Source organism: Aythya fuligula, chromosome 1 (assembly GCF_009819795.1).
Source record: "Aythya fuligula isolate bAytFul2 chromosome 1, bAytFul2.pri, whole genome shotgun sequence".
NCBI lineage: Eukaryota > Metazoa > Chordata > Aves > Anseriformes > Anatidae > Aythya > Aythya fuligula.
The window spans coordinates 204,037,951-204,064,244 of NC_045559.1; the positions used below are offsets into that span (position 1 = coordinate 204,037,951).

General features: G+C 42.8%; 1 protein-coding gene across 1 annotated transcript in view; it reads left to right on the forward strand.

Moving 5' to 3' along the window:
• Window positions 1–5,777: 5,777 nt before the first annotated feature.
• The window catches only part of GUCY2F (guanylate cyclase 2F, retinal), a 41,947-nt gene continuing 21,430 nt past the window's right edge, over window positions 5,778–26,294 (forward strand). Inside the window, exons 1-12 of the mRNA XM_032207720.1 lie at window positions 5,778–5,818; window positions 7,047–7,534; window positions 8,769–9,070; window positions 10,773–11,127; window positions 14,733–14,817; window positions 18,003–18,099; window positions 18,681–18,815; window positions 19,478–19,558; window positions 20,555–20,731; window positions 21,685–21,841; window positions 23,250–23,399; window positions 25,653–25,801. Of these exons, the coding sequence (XP_032063611.1) occupies window positions 5,778–5,818; window positions 7,047–7,534; window positions 8,769–9,070; window positions 10,773–11,127; window positions 14,733–14,817; window positions 18,003–18,099; window positions 18,681–18,815; window positions 19,478–19,558; window positions 20,555–20,731; window positions 21,685–21,841; window positions 23,250–23,399; window positions 25,653–25,801 (2,217 nt within the window). The remainder of the gene's footprint in view (window positions 5,819–7,046; window positions 7,535–8,768; window positions 9,071–10,772; window positions 11,128–14,732; window positions 14,818–18,002; window positions 18,100–18,680; window positions 18,816–19,477; window positions 19,559–20,554; window positions 20,732–21,684; window positions 21,842–23,249; window positions 23,400–25,652; window positions 25,802–26,294) is intronic.

The following is a 26,294-nucleotide window of genomic DNA, read 5'->3' on the forward strand; positions in this document are numbered from 1 at the left end:
AATTAATAAAGTGTGTTGTGATGAGAGGGCTCTTATGCAGAATTCAGGAGCTGGGCAGCCCAGATGCTGGTAGAGAAGTGAGTTGGGGCTGCATGGACGTGTGACTTGGGGCCTGGGGTGGTTTCTTCATCTGCTGCTGACTGGTCTTCTGTGTAACATCTGGAAGGTCATGCACCAGATGATCTCAGAGGTCTTTTCCAACCTAAATAATTCCATAAAACAAACAAACAAACAAACAAACAAACAAAGAAGACCTGGCCTAAGTCCTGCATGGTAGAAATTATAACTGAGAGTACATAACTCTTGAGTTTTTCTTTACACTAAAAGGAACATAAAATTTGCGGAGAGTATACTCATTTCCTATGCAGCCTGGGGTAGTTAGTTAAATGTTGTGTTTCTTCCAAAACTTTAAATGGTGATACTGTTTCTCTTCTACCACCAATATCTGCTAGAGATTTGGGTAGCCTGATAACAGGGGACAAAGGTTTTCAGGCGATGGGCAGGACTAGAGATGGAGGAAGAGAAAGAGCAGTAGTATATGGCCAGTGCAGTAGTTCAATATCCAAGTTAATGTCTCTCCAGTAAACATTTGAAAGTTCAGATATATAGATAAAGTTGTAAAACTGGCTATTTTCCTCAAGCTGCCAAAAATGCTGGAGGCTAGGAGCAATTTACTGGGACAGAAATATCCCGGGATTATTTTCTCCCTGGGGTTTGTAAAGTCTTGATGTAAAACAAATGCAAGCCGGTGTCATGTTCAAACTTTATTTTAGGGAGAAACGCCATTTATCAGATCTGGCAGGATCTGATAAACCCTCCAGTGAGGTTATGTGGTTGCGGGAAAGTTTGCAACATAGCAAAGTGTAAGTCATCATGCAAAACGCCAGCCAGCCATTCATGAGTCAATTGACGCATTTGGAAGCCGTGTTACCATTCACCGTGAACAGAGCTGGCCAAAGCCCATCATTCTTTGTCTGCCAGAAGGTTTTGTGTGATTTTATTTCTTTTTCCTTTTCATATTTTTGGCTGGGCTGCACTGAGAGCGTTTATTTCTGAACTGTCCGAGGAACTGTGGGCTTCCTGAGCTCTACAAGTACAGGGTGGGTTTGCTGTTCTCCTCGGGTTTTCTGTTAAAGCCATCAATGAAATTGTCATTGTCATGGAGCTGCTGTGGCTGGCTTCCAGGCTTCTTTGCAAGAGCCAGGCTTGCAGGGTTTATATCAAACACTCACCTGCTTTCAGCTTCCCTGCCTACGAGACAGACCTGCTCGGTATCTTTATTTACAGACAAAACTCCTGGCAATTTCTAAGGTCTCCAGACACAGATCCAGGCATGTCTCAGATCTTGTTGAACCATACTGCAAGAAAAACATTTTAGATTAATTGGGCAAGTGCTTTTTCAGTTGATACCACGTGAGACACTCACTCCATCTCCTCCAACACCTAATTTTAACTTGCTAAATAGTCCAGCCTCACTTAGCCTCATGTAAAGAAAGCAGTGAACAGTAGCCACTTTTTAGGTCAAATCATAGAGGGATCTAAGATGTTTAGAAATCTCCCCTGGAAGAGGAGTGTTTCTCTATTTATTGCTATGTAACGAGCTTCTGGAGATGAGGTTGTCAAATTAAACACTCGGGTTTCGATGCCTAAACAAATACAGATATTAATACCTCATCTGGTGTCATAACGCCAGCCTCTGCCAGCTCTAATATTGACTATCCAAACTACCTGCAACGTCATATATTCCACACAGGTCAGTGCCAGAGACCTCAGATTTCACAGGCTACAAAAGCAGCATCCAAGAAAATCAAATAAATGGAAACGTTTGGGGAAAGAAATCACCTGAACCTGACTGTACAGGACTGCTCGGGGGCTGACAGGTAGCAGCCCTGGTACAAAGCAGATAATCTGGGGAGAAAAAAAAAAAAAAAAAAAAAAAGGAGAGAAAGGGATTCCATGTGAAAACTTGAAAACAGGGTAATGTGCCACAGCAGGACACTCCCACCCCAAAAAAAACAGAACTGTCAAAACTGTGGGACATCAAACCTTCCTGTGCTGGCCTGCCAAGAAACTGATGTCAGATTGGGTTGACATCAAGCTCACTCCAAGTCACAGAAAGGACAAAACGAAGAGGAACTCGTAATGAATTACAGGATGGAGATTAACTAATGCCAGTCAGTGACGTTGAGAGATGATAAATCTTGTCGGTTTGACTTTACATCATTTTCTGATGGAGTCCTAAGTCTGGCAGATAAAGACAAGTGGTGATGTCTCAAACTCCTACAAGGTATCAGCTAACAGAAAGGTGATATTGAGGAAGAGAACTAGTGCTGCACAGTCAGTGTGCCCACATCATAAAGAGACAAAAAATGATTAATTGATAACACGAAATAAGATAGTAGATGTGAATGCCTCATTTGGCATTTTCTGGTGGAGCCTCTGGGGAATCTCATTTTTTTTTCCAGTGTTGTTCAATAACTGTATCACATTATCTTGAAAGAAACAGAAAAAAAAATCATTATTTATAAAACTTGCAGATTGGTCTGGACCTTTCATTTAGGAAACACATTTGAAAAGCGTCCTTTAAACTGGACCCAAATGGGTTTGTATACTTTTGGGAATAAAAATTCCATGTCACACTTCCAAGGCAGGGGTTTTACTGAGGAAACCAGAGACGAGCTTGCAAGCAGTGATGCTGCAACTGTGCTCATGTGAGCAAAAGCATTAAAGTGGAGAGAAATGAAATGAAATGGGTGACAAAAGATGCTATCAGCTCTATATTCACCCATTATGGAGTGGAGGATTGCTAACAAGTGCTGTTTCTAATTTATCCGAGAGAGGGAGAAGGGAAATTTTAAAATGAATGTGGAGAGTGCTATAGGGATGAAATCCTGAAAGGCACGCTCTATGGCAAAAGCCTGAAGGAGTTGTTTATTTATTTTACCCAGAGGATGACTAGGATGTGAGCTAATTATGGTGTGCAAGTGCCTTCAGAGAGGTGATATTTATTGTGCTTCCCGGCTTTTTGTTTCTCAGGCAAAGGCAGAGCGACAGCCAGGCGCAGGAAGCAGAAGCCAGACGCACTAGACACGAGGTGGATATTTTTAATGTTGACGGTAATTAACAGTTGGAATAATAGACAGGGGAACCTGGCAGATCCTCCAAGGCTGGAGCTTTTAATTAAGGCTCGGAGGACGTGAAGAAAGGCTAACGCCGGAGTTGCCATCCCTCAGTTTTCTCTAAAATCAGTGGAAATAGAGACTTTTCTGCAGGAAGAGTCAGAAAGGGAGCCAAGCCTTCCCCTGCCTCTCTCTGCTGGCTGCAGAGGGTTTCCAGCTTTAGTCAGCAGTACCCTGTGGGAGAAGTCATTACAAAATGCATTTTATTTCCAGCACGCTTGAGGAGCTCAGCGCAGCAGCTCCTGGGAGGCTGCTTGGCCAGGCTGATGCGGGAGGTCAGAGCAGAGATTAGAGCACCCTCTTCTGCTCTGAAAATTTAAAGCAAAGCGAGACAGCTGTGCCTCAGCCTTCCCTGGGGAAATGTTATGGATGTACGAGCACACGCATCGCTTGCTCGCTTTGGTGAATACTGAAGTGTTGGGAATCCGATGATATACAAATAATAAATCACATCACAGACAAACACTGTATGAGGTGGTTGTTGCAGCAGTGATGAGCTGCAAATTCGAGGAAAAAGCAAGGTTTTGGGGACATAGGATCTTTAACACTAATTCTAGACAAATAAATTATCTTATTAACATTTTTTTTTTCCTTCAGCTGCAAGACTTGCCTTACTGAGACAATTCATGCAATGCCAGGACCTGAGCTTGTTTTGCAAGCATTGCAGAGCCCTTTCGGGTGAGAGACCTGGCAGAGCTATTTGGGGTAACCAGCTTGCCATACAGAGGGTGGACTCCTGCCACTGGCATTATTTGATTGCACACAGTTCTGTTCTTTCACTGGGGAAACAAGAAGCAGAAGAAAAAGGAGAAAGTGGTGCAGGTTTCAACCCACTTGGCTATGTAAAAATACAAATTGTTACATGTCAGAGTAAGCACACTAGTAAAAAGACCTCCACATCATTATTTTTTTTTAATCTTTCAGTGGGGGCTTAACACACTTTTTTTTTTTTTTTTGCTTTCTTTTTTTTTTTTTCCCCCCCAACATGGGACACTTTAATGCTATAAACATCCCCCATAAATGAGCCAGTGGAGCTACTGCAGGAGGCTTTGAAACTGCTGATCCTGAGTGGAATTAAACTGCGCAGTACCATTGTCAATATAATAATATTGAATAAAATAATAGTAATAGTAATAGTAATAGTAATAGTAATAGTAATAGTAATAGTAATAATAATAAAGACAACAGGGGACATATTAGACATGTATGTAGCTATAGGTATATTTGGTTATAGACATATACATAAATTAAACTTTTACACTCAGTTCAAAAAATCACACTCCTAGTGCACGAGCTTTATTTTATTTTACTTTGATCTGAGCCTGGCGTGTAAGCCTAACGCATGAGTAGCATACATAGCAGTGTTCTGAGTTTAGGCCTGACGTTTGATGTCTTTTAAGTACTTTCCAAAAGTGAAGCACTTTGGTAATTCCTGATAACCGTCTTGAGCTGCTCCAGTCCCCAGTAAAGCACATTTCCAGGAACCTTCCTGAATCCTTGCAAGGAAATGAATGAACGGAAGGAAATGAATAAAACAAATGGAAAGAGCTGCTCTCCCCACTGCATCTGAGTGACTTTGTGGCTTCCTCTAATCATTAGTCACAAAGAACAAGCTACTACTGAACACACATCAAGGAGATTGTATGATTTATATGACATATTTCAAGTTAATACCGCTAAAAGGTTGAGTTACAAATGGTTCCCTCTAGACCAAATGCTGGTCCTACGGCCTCGGCTAAATTATTGCAAGGGGCTTCCTAGCTGGGGCAGGTGTGGTAATGTTCGAGGTCTTTCCAGGTTGACAGTTTTTTTGCCAGGTCTGCTAAGGAATGAAGGTGTCTGGGAATGTGGAGGGGGTTACTGGGGGCTTCAGCTGTAGGGAGAGATCTAAAGAGCCCAGGGAGACAGGAATATTATGCTGCAAATGTAAAAAACTCTGTGTATGTTATGATGGGTACTAGGGAAAAACAAGGAAGGTGGGACTGTAAAAAAAAACATCAGCAGGATGGTGGGGTCTGAAATCAAATATTTTGCTTACCCCAGGCCTGAAAAAGCTCTTGGCTCTGCTGCTTCAGGGTGGAAGGGGAGCTGTGGTGCAGAGACTTAAGGATCTGTTCTGCAAGGGGCAGATCCCAGGAGCTAAATCCCACTAATCCAAAGGCAGAGCCTTAAGACGCCATCCCTACAATTACTGAGTTAGATATGAATAAGTCCTTGCACTGAGGCAGTTCGGAGTAAGGCAGCCTTGGAGTTCTGCAAGACCTTCACCAAGGTCCAAAGATCTTGGGGTGATGCACCCCGAGTCATGAAACCCTGGAGGAGAAGGATGGTCCTCACCAAAGGGGGCACAGGAAGATTTTGAGACTGCTGGAGGGTCCCAGAGCTCCAGCTGGGGGGTCCTGTGCAAACCCCAGCCTGAAGGAGGTGGGCACTTGCACGGAGGCCCACCATGCATCACCTCTCCCTGGGGCAGGATCCACGTCCCAGGAGATCCATCACCACCAGTGAGATGCTGCTCTGCTGGTGGGTGGCTTTTCCTGGAGGGCTCTCTCCATAAAGGACCTGCGGGTGTATTTATAGCACACTCAGCCTCAGTGGATGAAGATCCAGGATAAAAATACTTCTCTGGTGATGAACAGGTAAGCTGGTAAGGGGGCTGCTGCTTTTAGAGCACAAACTTGTTTGGATCAGCAAATTTTCTCAGCCATGGGATGACACTATTGATGGTGGAGGAGCTGCTGCGGGTTTGGGATTTCTGTGCCTGGCTGTGAGGGGTGGGTCCTTTACTCCCCAAAACATATGGCTCTTAGTCTTTAAAAACAGATATTTTACGCCAAGCTTGAACACATAGCTTCTGCCATGGCAGTTGTTTAACAGTTCTTAGCTAAATTCCAATCATAATCCTGCTTTTCCCTTGTTTTGTGACTACCTGGATTTCAACCTTTCCATATGCCAGGTTTAAAAGACACTGGCAAATGAGATAAGTTTGACCTTGAAAAACCTTTTCAGAACGTTTTAATATCATATGCATTTACATATACAACTCTAAGTACCTACATATATGGGCCAGTACCTGTTTGTGTGCGTGTGTTTATGTGTATATGGGCTTTGGTTCATTTTCACAGCTCACTGAGGTTTTGGGAGTGGCAAAAGTTGCTGGCTCAGTGCATTTTATCTTTTTGTGCTCTTATTTATGTGTTTTTCTATGTGGTTTGGGATTTATCTTTCGAAGAACTGAAAAAATGCTGTACGCATAGGCTGCATTTTTTGCTGCAAACAGAGTCACTCTTCACTGGCTTGTTTCAAAATATATTGCGAAACTTTAAAAAATGTTAATATAGGTGTGCATTTTAGGACCACAGGGAGTTTAACTGGCAATTGGTAGGGTTTTCTGTGTGGTACAATGGCTTTTGTGGTGCATATCCATGGGGCTATGCAGGTTTTTGGCACCCCATACACTTGCACCTTGAGAGCTGTTGTATAATTTGGGCTGATTCAGCTCTACCTACATGCACAGAGCAAATACGTATACAGGAAGGCAAATGTAATCTGCTTTTCTTCCAGCAGCAGGTAATGCACTGCTTGGCTTCCTGACGAGCTCAGCTTCGGTCTCCCTGCCTGTAAAACAATGTCATTTCTCCTACCGTGTCCTAACAGCTTGCTCTGGGTGCTGTCGAGGCACATTAAGTTGCAGACGTTCAACACTGGAAATTCACTCAAGACGTTTTTCCACGCTCTCTGGTGGCTGCTGTTGGGAATAATCACAGTTTCCCCTCCGGTGCATTGTTCCATTTTTAAAATTGGTCTGCTCGGACCCTGGGACTGTGATCCCTTCTTCTCCAAAGCCTTTCCCCATGCGGCTGCCAGGTTAGCGGTGGAACGAATAAGCAAAGACCCTTCGCTAGACCTTGGCCAGAGATTGGATTATGTGGTCCTGCAAGAAGATTGTGAGACATCAAGAGCTCTGGTTAGATTCATTGACTTTGGAAAATTTTCCTCAGCTTTTGTAGGCCCTCTGAACCCTGGCTTCTGTGAGGTGGCTACTCTTTTAGGGGAAAACTGGAATAAAACCATCTTCTCATGGACGTGCATCAATTATAAACTGGATTCCACCACCCATCACCCTGCATTTGCCAGGACCCTGCCCTCTCCAACCCAAGTTTTGTTTACAATCATGAAATATTTTAACTGGGCTCACGTTGGCATCATTGCTTCCAACCAGGATGTTTGGATGGACACAGCCAACAAGTTAGCAAGTGCACTCAGGAACGAGGGGCTTCCTGTAGGCATTGTTACAGCCATGGGTAAAGGAGAAAAAGGCATTGAAGACACTTGGAACAAGATTAAAAAAGTTGGTGGCATTAAAAGTAAGTGCTTTGAGTGCTTTGAGTCTCACTCCTTTTCTTTTTACTTTTTTTTTTTTTTTTTTTTTTTTTTTTTTTTTTCTCCAGGGTATGGCCTGCATTGTTATCCATGAACATAACCTAGAGAATGAAATTCTGAAGTTATTTAAGTCAAGCAGAACTTTATCTCTGACCTTAACAGAGCCAGGGTTTCATGTGAAAGAATGCTGGGCATTTTGTATGTGAAGGAGATAGAATAAAATTGTAGTCTACAGCATCAAAGTCTGTGTCCAGCTCATGTGAAAAGACAGTATTTAGTAGAGATAGGTGTCTCAGCTTGACCCTATCAAGTGTAAAGAGGGGTTTGTAGGAAGGTTTTGTATTGTTGGTGTTTTGAATTATCAGAAATCTCAAGCTTTGGAAATGCTGTGTCCTTGCTACCTGGGTTCAGTGAATTTTTGGGGGTGAAATCCAGTGCTACACACCGCATACTAAAGCAACAAAAGCATCCCTGCTGGTGTACAACGCATGTAGTAAAGAATGCTCTGTTTTCTCTTAAGAAAATGGGTAAAAGCCTTGTTGTCCTGGTTCAAAGCCCTTCAGAAAGTCTGTGACACAGCTCTGATCCTGGATGTACATCTTTGCAATCAGCACTGCAAATCCAGCTGAGGATGCATTTTAAATAAAATTTGCTTTTTAGGCTAAAGGCGAACAAAAAAGGGTAGGAAGGTTGTGTATAACTTGAGTTTTATCAGTGCTCAGCTCTATGACGGAGAGCAAAACCACCTTGGGTGGGTTCATCTCATCTCCATCACTACTCTGTTTGAGCTAGAGATGATGGGCTGCTTCCATTAACAAAGAACCAGTCCCTTCTCAAACACGATTCATCTGGCCAGCTTAAGCTCCCTGCTATATATAGTACGTGACAAATCACTGCCTAGAAGTACCTGCTTGTTTCCTGTAATTCGAACACCTGAAAAAATGCTCTTGTTCACTTCAGCTCCTCATTTGTCAGGAATACTTTCTTTCCTAAGGAGTGTCCGACCAAAATCTCTATAGCTGGTGATGGGATGAATGGGTGGAAGTTGGGCACTGCTGATGACTGTGTGGTGTCCTTCAGCTCAAGGCACACAAAGGGACAGCTCACGTCTCAGTTAATGACAGCATAGGATCATGATTGCCCTCCTGTTTTATTTTGAAAAGCCCAAATGGATTAATAACACTGTCTGTGGTCCTTGTGTTTCAGTTATACTTCTGTGCATGCATTCTGTGCTCATTGGAGGGGAGGAACAGGCCACCTTGCTCACAAAAGCTCAGGAAATGGGACTAACGGATGGAAGATACGTCCTCATTCCATATGACACTTTACTTTACAGTCTTCCTTACCAAAATATCTCATTCTATGCCCTCGACAATGACACCAAGCTCCAGGAAGCATATGATGCTGTGCTGACTATTACACTGGAATCTGGGAACAGGACTTTTTATGATGCATTCAGGGAAGCTAAAGAAAATGGTGAAATAGCCAGGGAGCTGGAAGCTACACAGGTAAATATTCTTTTTCTTGAGCTTTTCCGGGACATGGTAACAGGACACGTAGTTCAAGCAATAACTACAGAGAAAGGACAGGGGAGAGAAAACCCAGACTGTGCGTGCTTGTATTTTGAGAAAAATATGGTGAAGGTTGGGTGTTGTCTGCACTTGTTTGGAAAAGGTATTTCTCCTGATTGTCTGGCAATCTAAGTCAGTTCAACTGCAGAGCCATGATGGGAATTCAAGAGAAATGGGCTGTCTCCAAGGCTCTCAGATTTAGTTTAACTTAGTTAACTGCAGTAAACCCAAGCTAAAGTGGTCTCTTTTCAGGTGGATAAAGTCTGTGACCCCAGCTTAAAGCACCAAAATAAGATTCCCACATCTGATAATTTTTTGGGGGCTACAACAAACAAAATACTGGATGCTTCTAGGTAGAAGTGCTGATTATTATTGCTGCCTCGTGCTTCTTAGCACTTCAGTCAAAACTGTTCTTTTGAACATGCCAGAACAATTATCTCAAAGTCTATCTAAAAAACAAACAAAAACCAAACCAAACCAAACCCTAAAGTCAAGTTCTACCTTTTAGACATTAGAATTGTAGAATCTGTTGTGCTGGTGAGGAGATGCAGGATTCAGCTGCACTAATCTTTGAATCTCACTAGGATCTTCCAAAAATTTAAGCACTTTTAAGGCACAATTTATCAGATCTGCATGGGTGTCTACTTTAGAAAGAAAGGAATCATGTCTTAAGCATCCATATCTTTTCCTTCACTGCAATGAGAGCCCAGGGTAACTATACTGAGTGTAGGATTCTTCACTGTAGGTGTCTACATCTGGTCAACAAATCCTTCCACAGACATCAAATTCTGTAGTTCCCAGCAGCACTTCTCATTTTATAATGAGTGTATTGGCTATAATCTCTCTTCAACTACCAACTGTGAATGATCATAAGTCTACAAAAACAACCATTTTTTGGGGGGAGAGGGAAAGGTACAGACTCTTAAATCAAGTCTGGCACAGAGGGGAGCAATGCAAAAGGCTCTGGTACCCCAGAGGACAGGTTTTCTGTGGAAGTGAATTTTATGTTTTAGGAATAATCAATGCTTTGACAGAGAGGACTGATAACCTGAGTATGACATTTTTCCTAGCTGGGTAGGGAGCCGAGTCTCTTGCTGTGATCTTTTATTTGTGGAAGATGTTTTAGCTCAATCCTTTGAGGCTGGCTGTCATAAAAAGCCAGATGAACGTCAGGTTCATAGTCTTGCTTCTTCCCATAAAGTAATTTGACTTGATTTTAAAAATATTTTGAAAGTGTATTTTGGGAAGCAACCATAAGAAATGTTCACATATGTTTTGGACAGAGCTACCTTCAATCTAAGATTCTTCAAACCCGTTTTTCTGTGAGCCTTGATGCTCACGGGTTCAAGTACCTCCCTTTAGCATTTTTGATACTTCAGATGGCCAAAAGTTTTCAAGATCTTATACCTAGACTTAATGTTGAATGGAAAACAAAGATATTCAAGTCCTCTAATATATCCTCCTAGATCCAGCTATCAGTCTGAATTTGCACAGAAGGTCTGTGACAAACCTGGAGAACAAAACCTATTGTCTCAATTCTTGAGTTTACAGATAAGCCAGAGGGACATCTTCTGATGTCGATGTTAAACCAGAAGTTAGCAGCAGTATGTCCTGACCAGAATTTTATCTGTAATTTCAGGTTTCTCCACTCTTTGGGACAATCTATGATGCCATTTACTTCATGGCAATGGCTATAAGCAGTGCTCGGAAAAAAGGAGCCTGGGTCTCAGGAGTTAACATAACAGAACACACGAAAAATGTCAGTTTCCCTGGATTTAGCCAGTGGGTAGAGACAGACAGCTGTGGGAAGTGGCTGAGCAACTATGTGGTACTGGACACAGATGGTCATGGGAGCCAGCTCTTCCCAACCCACTTGCTGGACATGTCTTTAGAGGATGTGACATCCCTCGGCCAGGACATCCACTTTCCCAGTGGAGCCCCTCCCAAGGCAGACTGCAGCTGTTGGTTCAATCCAGACGTTCTCTGCACTGGAGGTAAGGAAAACAAAATATTATGGTCAAATGTCATCAGGCCTACCCTTCTTATTTATTTCATCTTTTTTTCTTACGCTGTGTAATTATCTACTAAGTTAGATTTCCCCAAAGAGAAAAGACCAAACCTAAGAAATTCCCATGAAGATGACCAGTCTTCACACTACTTGTAGTGGGAGTCCTGTGCAGAGATCTTACATTTATCCACAAGATTCTCTTACTGTTTTTTCAGATCAATAATGTTGTTGCCACTTTTGGATTCTGGAAAGAGTTTTCCAGGTCTAACAGTCAACATCTGCAAGTAATATATGCTAGATAGCAACCAATATATGCCAGTGGCTCCACCCAGCAAAGTGTCCCTGTCCTTTTGAGGGACAGGGAACTAAGAGGATTTGTGCTGAAGACATTGTTCTTAGGTTGCACATGGCTCTCACCATCAGCCCTGGTAAACTCCAGCTTCTTTAAAGAGTTAGGTATGTGGTGTTAGGGCTCATCAGAGCTCATCAAGAAAAGAAAATAATCATTACTCAAAGTGTTGGAGTAGACAAATGAAGTGGTCATTGAAGACCTAAGAAGACTGAAGAAATATTTTCCTGGGTTTGCTAGACTGAACACCGGTTGCACTTACTGTTTTTAACTTGAGGCAACTGTGCTGCAGTTTTAAAGTCAACAGGGAAACCTAATTCTCAGGGTAGGATACTTAGCTTCCACTTGACATATTTGTTTATAATAATACACGTTTATTCCTACTGTTCTGGGATATGACTTAAATAAACAAACTTAACCACTTCTACAGAATATTTCATTCAGCAGCTGAGGAAAGCACTCCCCTTGGCTCAGTTGTAGCTGATTTAAGTCAGAGTAGCTCCATGGAGATTGGAGATATACTGATCTTAGAGCAGTCGACAAGTATATATAATCTCGCCATATATCTAATTCTTCATTGTCACTAGGAACAGCACAGCAATTCAGCATCCCATTGCAGTCTACAGAAAGATTCCACTGACTTTTAGAGAGATCAGGTTTTATGTTCCCACCTTTACAAAAGCATAAAAGCATTTGTCAGGGAAGTGGCAGTTTATTATTATTACTGATATTTCAGAAACTGGATTTTATGACTGGAACTAAACCTAGGCCTCAGTCTGGCTTTTGTATGGAGTTAGGGGTAGAGGAGGTGTGGATGTGAAGCTGCCAAGGTGCTAAGAGAGGGAGAGAAGGGTCTGGAGATCCCCAAGGAAGAGCCCCCAGCCCCTCGCTGGGCAGCCTGTGCCAGGGCTCCGGCACCCGCCCAGCCCAGCAGTGCTTCTTGAGGGGCAGAGGGCACCTCCTGGGCTCCAGGCTGGGCCCAGGGCCTCTTTGGCTCTCCCCAGGGTGCCAAACCCTTTGATCTCTCCAGGAGCTGGCTTCCACACCTACCGTCTCTGGCAGCAGGCTCCCAGACCCCTTATCTTACTCACTGATTTGACTGACTTGGTGCCTTCAAGCATCACACACAGGCAGAATAGAGAACACCCTCACCTAGGAGAAAAAAAAAAAAAAAAAAAAAAAAAAAAAAAAGGAATAGGAGATGGTAGGACAGATTGTGATAAGCATGTGCAGTGTTTAGCCAGAAAAATGCACGTTTGTGTATGACCAGCATCCCATCCTCTCCCTTACCCCATTCTTGAGCTTCAACCCATCCCCAGTGATTCCTTTTCTCCATTTTTATCCCTACCTCTATACATCCCAGAAGAAGTTTCACATACTCTCACCGTCCCTTTAATGAGTGCAACACAATCCCCCAAAGTCCCTTGAGTATGACTTAAATTTGCCCATTCTGGTGAGCCCATTTTAACCTTGTTTTCACTTCTAATGAGTTACAAAGTTCTGACTGAGTTTCCTAAAGGCTTTACATGGTGACATGAGCACTCTCATCTTTGGTATTGCCTCTGCTAACTCCTGTTACTTAAGGTTTGTTTATCTGGGTGCTTATTTTTCACTTCTTTTGTCCTTTTACTGTCTCTCATTCATCCCAGTGAATTTTGTGCTTCAACCAGGTCTCACGTAGCCTACCAGGTGCTGCTTCAGTGAAGGAAATGGGACTTAGGCATTTTTCAGTTGTGGAAGAGTCCTCTCACCATGATGGGTTACAGGGGGCTATCTGAGGAAGCTTAGGAGACAGCACTGGTAAAATAAAAACCAAAACAAACAAAAAAACACCAACAACAACAAAAATAAACAAAATAAACAACCATACCAAACACAACTGGATGCAGAAGAGAACATCAGCAAACTCCACATTATTCCTACCACGATGTGGTCTGGTATACAGATTCTCTCTGAAATTGTTGGATGACCATGCAGGGATGTGAGATGGGATTTTCATACCCCTACACTGTACCACTATCTAGTTGGGAAGGCATTTGCTCCTTTGTGCAGCAAGAAACCCAACCCATGCCCCTGTGACTGAGTTATTCGAGGGTATTCTCTCTTCAGTAATAGGTTTCCCAGCAGATAACCACAGGTGCAGAGCACCAGGTGTCCTGCAAGTCTGCCTCTAAGCTGATCCAGTCCCTCTTTTTTCATGGCTCTAGACATGAAAGCAGAGTGACTTATATGCATAAGGACAATCAGGGACTGGAGCCCTGGGCTGAAACAGAAAATTAGTACAAATCTAGCAGGAAAATTTCGACTAAAATGTTTTGTCTGCCCCTGGAAAATATGCAATTTTTCAAAAATTCCTGCAGCTTTCACTGGGAAGCTCCATGTCTCACAAAATGTCCTGAGACTTAGGTGCAAGAGAGACTTAGAGTCATGAACTTTTTATCAACCCAAATTTCTGCATGCTTGTTTGTGTTAGAGGATCTCTGAACACAGAGAGAATAAAGTAAATATAAATCAAAGACAGAAGAGGCAGAGGCAGCAAACTCTTCCCGCTGGAATTGAGCTCATCCATTTATGTCAGTTTTCCTTAGCTCCCTAGCAAATAAACTCATGAGCAAACCATCTCCAGTACGTTCTGTCAATGGGCCCATTGAGACATCAAACTCGTCTCCCTGCTCTTCTGCTCTTTTCAGCATTAGACATCAGTAGCAGGGAATGAAAAATCCCAGATGGACTGGTGACTCACACTGGCAGTCAGTTTGGTACCACATGATAAAGCTTCTTCAGTGTTTCGGTTCCTGGAGAGAAGAGGGTCAAATGTTCAGAAGTTATGAACTTTGTAGAAGCTGTCTGTACGACTTAATTCTTGTCTGTGAGTCCAGTTATTTACTATTTTTCCCACTGATTCAGGACTCTGTATCTCATTAAAAAAAAAAAAAAAAAAAAAAAAAGGAGAAAAATGTGCATGCATGTAAGTAAAAAATTAAAGTAGTTTCATGCAAATACAGTGAGCCATTGTGTATTCTCAAATTAACATTAAATAAGAACCGTTTTCTAGCATCTTTCTAGCTTAATATTTGACTTTGTAGTCTGAAGGCATTATATTTGTTATTTTAATATTATTGCCTAAATCAAATTATTTTTTCTTATTTATTCTAATTATTTAAATATCATTCCAATTCTTAATTATTATTCTAATGAATCAATTTTCTAATCCACCGATTTTTCCCCCTCTCTTTGCACAGGGATTGAGCCTACAATCATGATTTTGGGAGCAATGCTGGTATTTGCCCTGGTTCTTTGTGCTGTGGGCCTAGCTTATCTTATCAGGTGAGAATTGCAGCACTTATTTGATTTAGAGCTAATTTTACCTTCTGTGGGAGGCTTGCCAGCAGCTTGGGCCATGTGTTGCAGGTTTGGTTGCGGTCTCTGCCCTCCAGCCAAATGTCTCTTCATTTTATTAAGGGATTGAGGCTTGGGTGGTGTGATCACTGGTTCTGCAGTCTTGGGTGGAGCCATTTCACACTTAATCCAGTCCAGTTTTAGAAGAAGATTGTAGTTTGCTGCAGGAAGGATTGACTGGATGATGTCTCTGAAGCATTACAAAGATGAGTATCTCTTTGGAAGTGCAAAGTATGCCCTACAAATCAACAACAGGAATCTGCTTTGAGAACTTCAGGGTGGAGAACAAGAGGGCTGCCATTTTAAATGTCCTTTTTCTTATTCCAGATCATTCTTTTCTGCATTTCTGTCTCCTATGTGATTTACCTACCTAGCACATACGCTGACCCTCTTCCTTTTTTCCATGCATTGGAAAGAAAGAGAGAGAGACTCTCTCTGGAAAGGGTTTGGAGCAATGAACTAGAACACCTCTTTATTGTCAAGCCAATTTATTCCCTGCTACGAGCTGGAGTCCAGGTCCCTGGTCACTCACATTGCATATACATTGTTCTGGGCATAGGATTTGTCTCTTGAGGAAGAGACAGCTTCCACCAATTGTACAAACCACACTTCTGTCCCAACTGTATATCCAAGGTGGATATGAGCCAACATGAACTTTGGTGGCTTGATCTTTGTGAGGACAGCATAGCCACAATCTAATGTACTCTTCTACTCCAAACTCTCCCCTGGAGGAATCTGTCTGTCATTGGTGACACCTACATGGTACAGGACTGAAATGAGAAGGCATATTTATCCAGCAGCAATGGGTTCAGCAGAGCAGGGCTCCTGGAATTTCCCATCCAGCTCAGCCTGTCAGATCATCCTCAAACGTGTTCTCTCCCCACTCCTGAATCATTCCTCCAAACCCATATGATGTAAGGCCACCCAACAAGCAACACCTCAAGCAGCACCCCTGTTTATGACACACAGCTGCTTCTAATACTTGATAATTGCAGGCACCGAGGAGGTGGCCTCCATCCACCCACATCTTAAAGCCCTGCTCTATGCCTTGGCCACCAGCCTCTATGATTACACAAATAAAAGACATTTTTTTTCTGCCTATTCTACGTGAAAGCTGTTCCACAAGTATCAGACTGTGCCTGGGAAGGCTTAGTCGTAAAGTAAAGATGTATGGCCATCTGCAGGGGAAAAGAGAGAAAAAAAATAAAGTCCAGTGTGACTCAGACAATGATTTATGTTAGGGCAGGGCACGTCTGGAACTAAATTTAAACCACAGCGTGGACTGAGTTCAGATGTGGGAGCACTGGTCTAAGCTCTGCCAGGGATCTGCTACATGACCTTAAATGAGTCACTCCACTCTCTGTGCTTCGCTTTCAGCAGCAGGGTGCTTTCCTCCATGCCTGGGGGAGAGGATGTGCATGATCGAGCAGGTTTTTCTGCAGGGCAGGTGAAGGGTACATGAGTGATGAGCTTTTTGCATGGAGCTGACTTGGGTGGCTAGGGACAAAGCGGTTAGAGAATGATGATAATCAATCAGCCAAGGTGATGCGGGCATATGGATGAGGCTCCCTCTGAACTCCAAAGAGCTGTGCTGTTCTGAAATGCCCAGATTGGTACATGCAATGAAAAAGTAAATCACGGTGATCTGCGGACATATTGCAAAATGAGTTCTTCCACAACATGGTTAGTAAAAGGAGTCTTACTGCCAACAAGATCAAATATGTTTCTTTGGAATCAAATATGTTTTTTTGGGATCTCATCAGGAAAAGTTCTAGTTGTCTTAGCAGGCAATCAAACATGAACTTAGTCTTACCAGATGACCAGACATCTGCTGGAGTGTAAACAAAATACTTGAAAAAAAAAAAAAAAGTAATAATGGGGGCAATTGAGAGCTTTTATTTCCCTTTTCTGTACTTGTCTGATGAATTTTTGACTGTCTCATAGACAGGATGTTTCGTGCTCAGTGTTAGACCTTGGCATTCATTGAAAGAGTAGTGTGTGACTTCTATCTTGTTCCTGAGTCCACAAAATGTCCAAGTGCTGTCATGTCCGAGTGTCAGATGAATCCCAGCTGAAAACTACCCATGAAAATCTGGAATGTTTCATATTAATTTGTGCAAGACTGTCTGAACTAGCCCATGAACGTGTTGTCCTTGCTAGTGCATCCTTTCCTGCTATGCCAGTTTTAGAGAAGCTGGGCAAGTAGCAGGCAACATCTTTTTTTTTCTGACAAGTACATTGAATTTCCTATCTCCCCTGAGGCAATTCTGCAAATCTGGTAGTCTTTCCAGGAGTCCAGAGTCATCCCTTGGAAAACAAGCAGCAGCATCCCTGGGAGATGCCAGAAGAACATTTGTCCTGTGCTGCACAGTATGCGATAGACATCCCATCTGGCTCAGATCCTGGAAGTAGATCTGAATCAGCAGAGTCTTCTGCTTGATATAATCACTCATGGCCAAGAAGAAGAGCACTGTCTCAGCAATATTGCTTCCAAGACCTCCACGCTGCATTGCCACGTACAACAAACCTCTCATCCCTTGCAGACTTCCCCTCTGTTATGAGTTTGCAGTCATTACAAGGAGGTAGCTTGCTGTGGGGTTCGTACTGCACCATGCTACAATATTCATCTAGCATGCTTGGATGGTGACTGTTGTCCGGGCTGCTTTTATAAATTACCAAAGGTTCAGCCCTAAGAAAGGCTAGTGTGCCTGAAAGCTGGTTTGTTTTTTTCACCAGATAGGCTGGTCTAATAAATCCTGCTATTCTCCCTAGTACAGAATGGCTGGGGATATGAAAAAGAAATGCAAGCAGAACAAAGTATGCAATTACATACACCTCCGGTTCATATTTGTAAGCAGATTAACTCAAAGCCTCTATTTGTGCTGAGACCCTCTGAGATTAAAGATTTTGCTGTTTGTGAATTGGTGGCCCTTGCTGTTTGACTCAGAGGATTTCAGTCCAAGTGAGGACATCTTGGCTTGTCTTCTGCTTTCACCCACGTCCAGCACCACTGCACTTTCCTAATACTGCAGTGAAGCCAGACATAGGGGGATCACTGTCAGAAACTACTTACCTGGCTAAAAGTGGTAACCGTGGCTCTCTCAATCTCCCAGGCACAGCATCCTGAACAGCCAGTTATTCAGGGGGCCTAACAAGATAATACTGACCCTGGATGACCTTATCTTTATCAACCCAGAGCTACATAAAAAGGTAAGTCCTTCTACTCATGCAGTTAATCCTGTGGGACCCTCAAAGACAGGTTTTCTGCATGGCATTTCCATACCCCTGTAGCTCTGGGAAGGTCCTTCACTTTCCCATACCTCATTTCCTCCTGCACGTCAAATATTTTCCCATATGCTGAGTGGTTTTGAGTCTCAGGTTAGATGCACTCACAATGTTAGAGCTGTTAGAAAGTTAAAGGTTGGAAAAGCCCTCCAAGACCATCTGCTCCAACCACCCCCTACCACCAATGTCACCACCAAGCCCTGTCCCCAAGCACCACGTCCAACCTCTCCTTGAACACCCCCAGGGACGGGGACTCCCCCACCTCCCTGGGCAACCCGTCCCAAGGCCTGACCGCTCTTGCTGAGCAGAAATGTCTCCTCATCTCCAACCTGAGCCTCCCCTGGCACAACTTGAGGCCATTCCCTCTGGTCCTATCACTAGTTATGGACTGCTGCGGGGCAATCCCATTGCTTAAATTGATGGCATGTATATATTGGGCAGAGCTGGGATGGAGGATCACAACCAGAGGTGTGAACTGTCCTGCATCTGCTTTCTTTGCCTTTCAGAGGCTGACCTTGGACAGCCTGACTGATGCAAACAGTGTAGCAGCCGAAACCAGAAGCCAGAAGTCTCCAACCCGCTCCTTTTCCTTGAAAAGCACAGCTGCCACCCACGAAACCTCCAACGTGGCTTTGTATGAGGTAGGTATGGACACTGTACAGCCTCCCACTAATTTGGGTCACTGAGCTGCTTAGGTGGGGAAAATCTTGGGCTGCAGTACTGTAGATCCTGGGATGTTAGTACTGCTGATGGCCCCGGAGGGTGAAAATAGAATAAAATGAAATAAAATAAATAATAAAATAAAATAAAATAAAATAAAATAAAATAAAATAAAATAAAATAAAATAAAATAAAATAAAATAAAATAAAATAAAATTCACTCAATTCTTTCCAAAAATACAACTTTTTGATAAACGGCATGGCAATTCTTGTAAAGAGACAAAGGAAACTAGATTATTAAGGCCAGAGAATCTGTAGAGGGTTACTTTCTCTTTTAATCAATGTATCATTGTTTTTTAGATACTAATAATATTAATTTAATAATTTATATTGTTAGTTAGATACTAATAGGTACTTCCAGCTATGAAGTTCTGTGCTAGGTAAAGGTCCTGCCTCAACCCCATTTTTGTAGTGTTTCCTCTGGATTCTCACTTGGGTGCAATACAGAAAGAACCTACTGCCAAGGACGTTGAAAATCCCCAACCACTTTTAGAGTCAAGGATCTGGAATTCGGATCTAGGTCTCAGTGTTAGACGTTGTTCAGAGACTTGCTCTATCATTCACCCACCTGTATTGTGGACAGGGTGACTGGGTGTGGCTGAAAAAATTTGAGACGGGAGCAATTCACCATCTGCGGCAAAGCTCCACCAGCATCCTGAGGAAGGTAGGAACAGGGGCTGAGTGGGGACGCGGAGGGAAGGTTGTCTGGGGGCCTTTGCAACAGCAGGGCATTTTTATTCTCCTTGTCTCCTGTTTATACCCATTGAAACACACTTCCTGGCTTTCAGTAATTCTTGCCTGATTAAACCTGGGAGAAAGGACCATGCAGGATTGCATCTGACAAACCTGCCAGGGACCAATGTGTCCCAGCCCATCCTGGGCATCGTACTTCAGAGCTGGTGCAAGACTAAATGTACAACGAGTCCTCTAAACAAAGTTGTCTGCAAAGACAGAGTGGTTTGGGGGAAACCACACCATTTTGTATCAGGGCGGGGTAATGCACTGCTAGCTATTTTTATGTGCTGTTTGCTGACAGTCTAGCAGTTTGGCACAGACATAGCTGTGCATTTCTCTGGGATTTGGTTTGTATTTCCAGCTAAGACTCCCTTCAAAAGTTTAGTTTTCTATCCTATTATTATTAGCTGACAAGCAAACGCACTTATTTTCCATATTCAAGGCCATTAGCTGTTGGCAGTTATTGCTAACAAATGAATGGCATTATTATGCATAGAAATACAGCAAATTTACCAGTGTATTTAGCCAAAGCCACCATTGATGGATGACTTTGGATACTCCAGGCATGGTATTGCTTTTCAGATCAAACCAGAGCTGAAGCAAGGCCCCACATGCTGAACTCGGCTTACGCCACCTAAACCATTTTGTCCTGGTGAAAAATCCAGTCCAGCTTGTCTGAAGAAAAACACGTTGCGGCTCAGTTTGTCTTTGATATCTTACTTTTGTTGTCTTAATGGTTAGACTAAGATGAGCAAAGCTTAAAAAAAAAGTGTAGGATAGATGAATGTAAGCAGCAAAGATAATGTTTTCTTCCCCATTCTTGTGTGAAAGGTTGTTTGGAAAGACAGGAATGGTAAGGGCATCTGATGATGCTGAGCAGATGTCTGGCTGACTTGGTCTCCTGTGATTCACTGTCTTGTTTCAGATGAAAGATTTGCGTCACGAAAATGTGAATCTGTTCCTGGGCTTTTTCTCTGACTGTGGCATCTTTGCCATAGTGACAGAGTACTGCTCCCGAGGAAGCCTGGAAGACCTACTGAGAAATGAAGATATGAAGCTGGATTGGATGTTCAAGTCCTCCCTCCTGATGGATCTAATTAAAGTAAATCCATTGCTCCTGCTGAGGCCTGACCAGCATGTGATTTTTAGATTGACATAGCTATTTCCTCCAGGACTGTGAGATTTTAAGAGTAATGTAGGGAAAAACAATGTGACTGTAATTATTCTGGTATACGTGGGTTTTTAGTAGAGACCTCTTAGTCTTGTTCTGTTACCATCTGAGAAATACTGTTTAGAGTAATAGGACTACATCCTCAACAGCAGGCTGAGAGGTTAAAACCACACATCAAACTGGAACTGATCACCTAGAACAGTGAATTTGGTGACAAAATCCTACTTTCCAGAGCCCTTTTCCTGTCATAAATCAGAAATGGTTCCAGCACAGAACCAAACCATAGGCATCCTCTGCCACTGGGTGGATGCATCTGTGGTCACTTTGCAAGAGTGTTCACACACTTCCAGTCATGTCCTTTGTGTTTTTATCCCATAATCATGAACTAGGAGTCCGGGGTAGATGACTTGAAGAGGGTATACTTCCAGAAACCCACCTTCTGCTCCTCCTTTGAGGAGGAGGAGGATGCCAGGGCATCCAGCTCTCACCACCTCTGTAGCTTCCCTTCATTTAACCATTTGGTACCACTTGTGTCCACCTTCATAACCTCATCCAAAAGTACAGATTCTGAGTGCAATGAGTCCTAAGGCTACAAAGAAGGAGGCATTGGACTCCTAATGGTGCTAGTCTTTTTCAGTATTACTTCAGGGTGCAGCCAAATTCTTGTTCCTAAGCAATTTCTGAACTTCTCCCCTAGTTTCCTGGACTGATTAATGCTGGTTGTGTAGTTTGGAGCCTTCCAGATGATGATATCTTAATTGACTTCTGCATTTGCCATGGAGTCAGTGCTGTATTTGGTGCTCTCCACAGTGGCTTAGTGCCTCTGAACGCTGATGGATAACACAGTCTCAAAGAATAGTCTCAATCTTTTCTGTATTTTATAGGGAATTAGGTATTTGCACCACCGAGATTTTGCCCATGGACGTCTGAAGTCTCGTAACTGTGTTGTGGACGGACGGTTTGTGCTGAAGATCACTGACTATGGTTATAACGAGCTCTTAGAAGCACAGAAATGCCCTTATATTCAGCCACCCCCTGAAGGTAGGTGCCCTAAGGAAATATTTGGGGGAAATATTGATCCATTGATTTATCAGCCAGTGGTCACATGAGGATTTACATCTCACAACATCCAGGTACCAGTATACGATGAATTGTTGTAGAAAAGAACATGCAAAGTTTTTCAGACTTCCCAAAGGTTTATAGCAGAGTGTCGTGGTAATGGAAAGAGATTTTGTTGTAAGTAGTGACAGAGCTCAAGCTTTTTGTAATTGGAGAAGGGTTTAAGTGCACCTCAAATCTGAAGCAATTCTGAATTTCTCTGACTGGTGGAATTGGCTTCACGTTCTTAGCTCCAACCCCATCTTTGAAGTTTTATGTTAAGCCAAATAAAAAGAGATAAAAAGAGCCTTTTTTAAAACAAAACAAAACAAACAAACAAAAACAAAACAAAGCAAAACAAAACAAAATAAAACAAAAAAACTAATTTATCTGAAACAGTCTCTTTGAAATAGGTCCTTCACATGCCAGTCACCAAAGGCTGCCACACGACATTACCACCTCTTAGGGACAGCATCTCAAGGGACCGAGTTTGAAGATTTTGATGAGATTTATTTCCGGGTGAAAAGAAATTGCAAGCACTCATCTTGAATTCCTATTGTATCCCAGCTTATCCTAGAAAGCTGGTTTCAAGTGGCATGTAGTGCTTTGATCCCTCTATCACAAGATTTGGTTTCTATACATTACCTCAGCTATGTAAGCTGACAGAAGACCCATCTTCTTCTCCCTTACTTTAATTATATGTATTGCAGTACCTGAAAATTTCTGTATTCCCATTGCCCACAGTGCACAGCTGCCAGGGTAACAAAATCCCAGTTTGAAAAAAAATCATTTCCTGATAAGTCTGGGTATGTTTTTTCCAACTATGTCTTTCATCACTTGAAGTATAGGACTATAAAGACTGGTCATACTTCAGACTGCCACAAACTTCTGTGATGGAAACTGCTTTCATCTGAGAACTACGTAAAATACTTTATTAACTCTTTCGTCATTGATAAACAGCACCTGTAACAAGAAACCCAAGCTTTAGCAACAGCATTTTGTCTGAGTGATGTTTTTTCAAACAAACAAAAAATAATAGTTAAAACTTCTGACACTGGTCAGATGACTTCTTATACAGAAATTCAGGACTACTGTTATACAATGTAAATTATTGGTACAGCAGAATTTTTTTTAAAAGGTAGAGTGAAATTTGGAAAATTTCTCAACAGTATGGAAGTTTAGTATTTCTAACACATTGCAAGAAATAAAAGATTCAATAACCAATGAAATATGTTTCCACCTCTTCTCAAATGACTGAAATGAAGTATGCATTTAAATACGGGGAGAATCACTGCAATTAGCAAGTCTGAACCCAAGTATAAGAAATTTGATACCCTTGGTTTTTTTTTAGAATTGCTCTGGACAGCCCCTGAGCTGCTGAGGGACCCAGACATGCGCAGAAAAGGCACATTCAAAGGAGACATTTACAGCTTTGCGATTATCCTGCAAGAAGTGGTTGTTCGGGGCCCACCATACTGCACGTCAGACCTCTCAGCTGAAGGTAGGCCATGATTTCTGTTCAGTTTTAAGGCTTTACACAGAGCACTCACAAAAAGTCTGCTCAAGCCCCTTGGGTAAAATGTTGCCGTGAAAGTGACGTCTCAATCTCATGACCATTCTCAGTGAAAAAAAAAATCAAAAGTATATTTTCAATAAAACATCCGTAATGAACATCAAAATGTACACTTCTGATCTCAGCCTTGGTTTATGAGTAATCTCTCCTGTTAGTGGGGTTGGGGCACTGGGTCACCGCCCTAGATGCTTCAGAGCTGGCCAGCTCTGCTGTAGTTTCTTCCCACCCATTATTCCTTTTATGTCTGTTGTAAGAGGGGTGAGGTTTTTGAGCTGGACCCCATGCTAGCCATGTCTTTTTCCTGTTTTGTCCATCAACCCATCTATTTTTCCTTAATTGCTTCCCCATTTAAAGGGGTTCTGTCTCCTCGGCAGAGATCAAAGTGATGCATCATGACCCTGGTGACTTCTACTGAAGGCAGCTTGGATCAGAAATAGCAAATAGGTGATTTCCTTGGGAACTGTTCATGGTGCAGCTCACGTTTGTTCAAACCCTGTTGGGAGGGCATAGGAAGAGCAAACACACTGCAATCAGGGTCAAGTCACAGCACTTGGACAGGGAGGGGGGTTGAGAAGAGTCAGAAAAGAGCTGATTTCAGTGAATGCCCATTGTAAACCCACTTAGGTTGGACAGTCCCCAGGTGGGGTATGGCCATTTGGTGCCTGGAAAAACGGCAGTGGTCCAAGCTGCTGCTGCAATGCAGTGACAATGATGATTATGGTGTAATTCAGAGGTGGACTATGATGCAATCTATGATGTGATTTGCAGGTGTTCTCCCTCCTGGACCCCTAGAGGAACCCCCAGTAGATGTTGAACATAGTGCACTCCAATTCCCAGACCTGATAAAATGATAAATTTCTATTCATTGCTTCCTAATCCTCAAGGAGCTTTTGTACATGGTGTGAACTTTAAAACTCTCTGCAGAAGGCATTTCCCCTTGGCTGCCCCTGGAAATACTTAGCCAGGTGTTTTGGTTAATTCATTTGGTGGAGACTGGTGGGATGGTCCAAGGAGCTTTAAAGTAAGCTGTCAACGCTGAAAAGCTCTTGGTACTCACCGTAACAGCTGTGGAAATGCAGGGTCTCTGCCAGAAGGAGGGTGGTTTTCACTCCAGATGACTGCTCTGCACTTCACAAGATGAAACCTTCGAAAACAATCACAGTTGTTGTTGTTTTTTTTTGTGCAGGAACATAAGAGTTCTACCTTACACTTTTTTTCAGGGGCAAGGTTGGCTCCCTGAAGGTATCTTCTCAGTTTAAGTTGCAGAGTCAGGCTAAAAAGCAGTAAAACAAACGAACGAACAAACAAAAAACCACCTTGTCTCTGAAAATCTCTCTGAAGTTTCAGGGCTCTGGCTTGCAGTGAGCTCCCCAGTCACCTCGGTGTGGCTGCAGGAGTGCAAGCTGCTAATGTGGGATTAGGAGTGAAATGCCAGGGCAGGGAAGAGGGAGCTACAACAACAATTTCCTCCAGGATATTCTTAACAAGAAATACCTAAACTGAAGTCAGGGTTGGGTTCAGACGTCACACTCTCCCATCCATATTCCAGCTGTCAAAGAAACCCGCAGCTCAGCTCCTTCGCTGTAGGGCTGCTTTATCTAAAAACTGCAGATTCAAGGACTGATTTCTCAGGACCTGTGAGCCAGGCATTCATTAGGTTTCACCTCTAGCCAGGGAGTCACTTCCCAGATGTTGTTTTGAACCCAAGCTCTCCCTCTTAAAATACTTTCTTCTGCCTCCATTCCCATCAACCTCCTACGTACTGGTTCCCAGTTAACAATGGAGCGTCAGTGGCTGGTATCCTTCCTGTCTGGGCTTGGACATAACTCTCTAATCTCTTAGAGGACCACAAATCCTGATGGAGAGAGTCGGAGGCAATTTCATTAAATACAAGCCTGAAGGCTCACACATCGATCTGTCACACAAGCTTCCCCCATCCAGCCACTTTATTGCTTGTAACCTGTCTCTCCAGGGACAAGAAGGCAATTGAATTTCTTGCCTTTTAAATCCTCCAAGAGACTCCTGACAGAGGAAAGCAGGAAACCCCCGTCTCATTTGACACAGCCATGGGGTTGTGAGAAATAATAGTGATGGTGAAGGAATGAGCAAGGCAGGGACGAAGAAGCCTGTGCTCTCAGCCCCCATTTCACCGTGTGTTTTGGATTCTTCTCTTTGTCACAGAAATTATAAAGAAGGTGAAGAAACCCCCTCCCTTGTGCCGCCCAAACATAGCCCCTGAGATGGCCCCCCTGGAGTGTATCCAGGTAATGAAGCAATGCTGGGGTGAAGCCCCTGAACGACGTCCCACCTTTGAGGAGATATTTCACAAGGTCAGTGAACACAGCAGTAGGTGCAGTCCTTTGTTTTTACTTGCCAGGAAAATGGTTTGGTTTATTTTAATTAATTAATTAATTTATTTTTGCAAGCAAGGTCTCAAGAAGTGATTGAGAAAGTCCTAGAGCTCTACTCTTGCCTTTACTCTTGGGTTGTTTTATGCTTTATGCACATCTTACAGCTTGTCCTGAAGTTGGACTTCAGTGGGAGCACCACACGGGATGTAAAGCAGGAAAGAAATGGTCTTGGTGTCATCACATTTGCAGTATACCTGTTCTGATGGTCTCATGGAGATCAAAGAGCTGTGAATTATGTCTCCTTCAGATCAATATGTTGCTTGATCCTACAAAGTTTCATAGAGAAAAATGTTTTTTTTTTGTGTGTGTGTGGTTTTTTTTTTTTTTTTTTTTTTTTTCTTCTTGGCCTCAATCTCAAGAAGATTTGTAAGATCCCAAACTGACAGCAAACTGAACAAAACTGAATGGCCTT